The sequence below is a fragment of the Oreochromis niloticus genome, linkage group LG6 (assembly GCF_001858045.2).
Source record: "Oreochromis niloticus isolate F11D_XX linkage group LG6, O_niloticus_UMD_NMBU, whole genome shotgun sequence".
Lineage (NCBI taxonomy): Eukaryota > Metazoa > Chordata > Actinopteri > Cichliformes > Cichlidae > Oreochromis > Oreochromis niloticus.
The window spans coordinates 24,996,603-24,999,895 of NC_031971.2; the positions used below are offsets into that span (position 1 = coordinate 24,996,603).

The 3,293-nt window shown below is 41.5% G+C and overlaps 1 protein-coding gene across 2 annotated transcripts; it reads right to left on the reverse strand.

Annotated features, from left to right (window-relative positions):
- Positions 1 to 264: 264 nt before the first annotated feature.
- On the reverse strand, positions 265 to 3,054 carry dand5 (DAN domain family, member 5). Of its 2 annotated transcripts, XM_025907637.1 has the most exons (4): positions 2,995 to 3,054; positions 2,807 to 2,874; positions 1,144 to 1,889; positions 265 to 878 (listed from the first exon to the last, which is right to left on the reverse strand). In XM_025907637.1, the coding sequence occupies exons 3-4, from the start codon at positions 1,609 to 1,611 to the stop codon at positions 579 to 581; spliced, it is 768 nt and encodes a 255-aa protein (XP_025763422.1). In that variant the 5' UTR covers positions 1,612 to 1,889; positions 2,807 to 2,874; positions 2,995 to 3,054; the 3' UTR covers positions 265 to 578. The 2 variants fall into 2 exon arrangements, with proteins under 2 accessions (XP_025763422.1, XP_003447982.1); XM_003447934.4 differs by lacking the exons at positions 2,807 to 2,874; positions 2,995 to 3,054 and having other exon boundaries at positions 1,144 to 1,987.
- Between the last annotated feature and the right edge of the window lie 239 nt (positions 3,055 to 3,293).

Below are 3,293 nucleotides of genomic sequence, written 5' to 3' on the forward strand. Positions count from 1 at the left end.
AATGCTTGAATACAAGAGTGGGAGGGAAAAAAAAACAACAAATGCTCTTCATGTTTTTACTTGAGCTTTGCATGCAAACTAAATTGCACTTGTAAATCCAACAGTGTTGGCAGAAAAGTAATTAGCAATGCCAGGAAAAAAAAGGAATGCGGACAAAGAGGACATTTTAATGACAATATCACAGATCACAATATTTCAGTTTAGATTAATCTAAACACACTTTTAATCATAAGTCCAGTGTGGACCGTTTCATTTGTTGCGACAGAAAAATGCGTGACCAAAGCTCAGGTCACTTTGTCAACAATCAATGGTGGGAGAAGCCACCAGAATGTTTACCTTCTGAATAATACATTCAGACTCAAAAATACAGATACGCATACGATTACACATACAAATATTTGTTCCAGCTCTTAAAATAATCACTTTATCGTTTATGAAAAATAGTGGCTCACTTTGGCAGTGATTTGATTCAAATTAAAACTTCTCTTCTGCTTGATTTTCTATGTGATTTGCAACACAGGATTACATTCAGACAGCGCAAAATGTCATGAAGCCTTGTTGTGGCAGCTTTTACAGCGTTACACGTGCCTGGAGCCTGCAGCCATGGTGCTCTTTTCCTCACGACCTGTCTCACACTTGCACTCTTCCACCACCATCACTCGCTTCTCCCGGACGTCGGCTCCACAGCGCAGAGGCACAGTAACAGTCTGAGCTTTTGATGGTGCACAGCGGGAGCAGGGGGCCCGCCGGTGGAAGGCTCCTGTCTCAGGACTCAGTCCTGCAAACTCTCCTTCAGATGGGACAAAGAGGGAGCTGCATTGGCCGAAACACAGCTTGTTGTGTACTGTCACTGTTTCGCATCCATCTGCTGTCACATGCTGGGAAGATGACAGCAAGGGTCAGGTTTAGGGTAAACACAGCAGCTATTGTTTCCTTTACCTCTGAGAATGTAAAAATCAACGCTTCAACACCACAGCTAATGCAGACTATAATAATCATTTTTAAAAAAAATCAACACTAATGTGACTAACAATGAGGAATTTCCAATATTCTGTGTAGTCGTGTAAGAACTCAGTTAACCTGACGCTGATTTGCATGTGCATATTAATGGGCAAAGAATTGAAAACGTATGATGGCTCTTACCTGAGTGAAAGGTACTGCAGTGCATGTCTGTTTCATGTCCTTCAGGTTCACTGGCAAAGACATCTTGCTGCCTTTATCTATGATTTTCTGCCACATTTGCAGGCCCTGCTTCTTCTTTAGCTCCAACTCAGTGGGGTTTTTAGGGCGCAGGTTGTGTAGTGGATTTACAGGAGCCTTGTTGGCCCCAGCCTGACCTGGACGACCGCGAGACAAGAAGGCAGGGAAGGGCAGTCTGGTACTGTGGGAAGGGGTTCTTCTGGGGGTCAGTCCTCTTCTGAAGAATCCAGACTGGGTCAGGGTATGATGGTCCAGCTGCACAACCTTGACTATCCCCTGGACAGGTTCCTCTGGTCCGCTGCCAGATGACTCAAAATCAACCCTGGATCCTTTCACATACGAGCTGTAAGGAAGTGTAACAGCCACCGCTGTCCAACTTGACAAAAAGATAAAGGCGATGAGGAGAGCCATTCTCTGAGGAAAAGTTGAAAAGTACACTGAAATTATTTTAAAATTTACCACTATTGACTTTAAAAATTAAAAAAGAAATCTTTGTCTGGTAGTTTGTGGTCCAAGGTTCCAAATGGCAACCTTGCTGTCAGTGCTTTGCCAGTATGGCGGAGGGAGTCTTTTTATGTAGGTAGCTGCCAATTCTCACCTGCGTTTAATGCAAAGAAGGTGTCACAATTCCCGCACCAGACCAGACATCACACCCAGCTTAAAAGTCCAGGTCGTGGATGGTTGCCAGACTGAGAGGATTTTAGTTTCAAAGCAAGTGTGGAAAAGACGGTCATAAAAACATAACATTTGAAAGGTGAGCTTGATCTCGGAGTTCAAACTAATCCGATCTGGGCTGATTCCACAAACACTAATTATGCTGCGACTTTGAGTTTATGTTATTTAGAATGCTTTTAATTAAAAAATAAGAGAGAATATTTACAACAACAACAAAAGAACATCAACAGATATAGAAGTTTTATCAGCAGTTGGATGGAAAGACCTTCAGTCTCCTTCAGCAAAGAGGAAGTATGAACACCATTCTTGTAAATCATGGTCTAATGTTTGCTATTTGCTGCCTAACAGCACCAAATATCCCATAGGTATTCATCTGGTGACAGCAAAACATATAAGATATTAATATCTTTTAAATGACTGCAGTGCAGATAAGAAAGATTTAGAAAGAAAGAAATATAATAGTAAGAAAACATTAACAGTTACGGGAATTTATTAGAATCATTAAATTAGAATTTTTTATGCACAATTAACCTAAGTTCAGCCTGCAGGTCTGAGAAGTTTTATGAAACCTCTGACGTGTACGCATAAACACACAAAGTATACTTGGAGCAAAGCCATTTGTGTCCTATCGCACAGTTTCAGAAAGACATTTCAAACACTATCTCATCAGCTGGGCCGGTCATTCAACAGGTGTTCCTGCTGCCTTTGACTGTAAAGCAATAATGAGTTTATGTTCCCCGTGTAAACAAACAGTCTCCTTCCCATGTATTCCCGCAAGCAGTTTCTTAGCCTCTCCCTTGGCATCCCATCATTGCACCATTAGACTTGATTGTGCTCTGTCACCCGTGACGTGATCACATGCTGGCTGTTGAAAGCAGACTAGCTGACGGTGTTATAACAGAACGAGTGTTTAACTTTCTCATATACAAACCTGGCCTTTAAAAGTCACTTTCCCCTCCCTTCTTCTCAGTTTCTGTTTCCCGGAATCACAACCTAACACTAAGGCATACAATGACAAAAGATTAGAAAAGGTAAATGAATCTGTTTTAAGTGTAGGTTTTTGTTTTTTTTATCACATACACTCATGTGGGTCACATTTGTAGTATCAACCTTACTTACCAGCAAGATAAGTAGTAATTCAGGATTATGTGGCTGTGTTTAAAAAGCACTCAAGGTCTATTCCTCCAGCTACAGCATGAGGATTCTCCACAAGAGGGCACAGTTTACAAACTATTGCCTCCTTCTACCATTCAACCGCCCCCTTAATATTTAAACACTGGACTGTGACTGTGTGTATTTTACAATCAGTATTTTTGTAGAGCACCTCTGTTGTTTCACTGCTTCTCAACAAAAGGCTGTATTGACAGATTAGATCTGCTTTTGGTTGCTTCCTTATTCTCAAGTGTTGCCACCGCAGG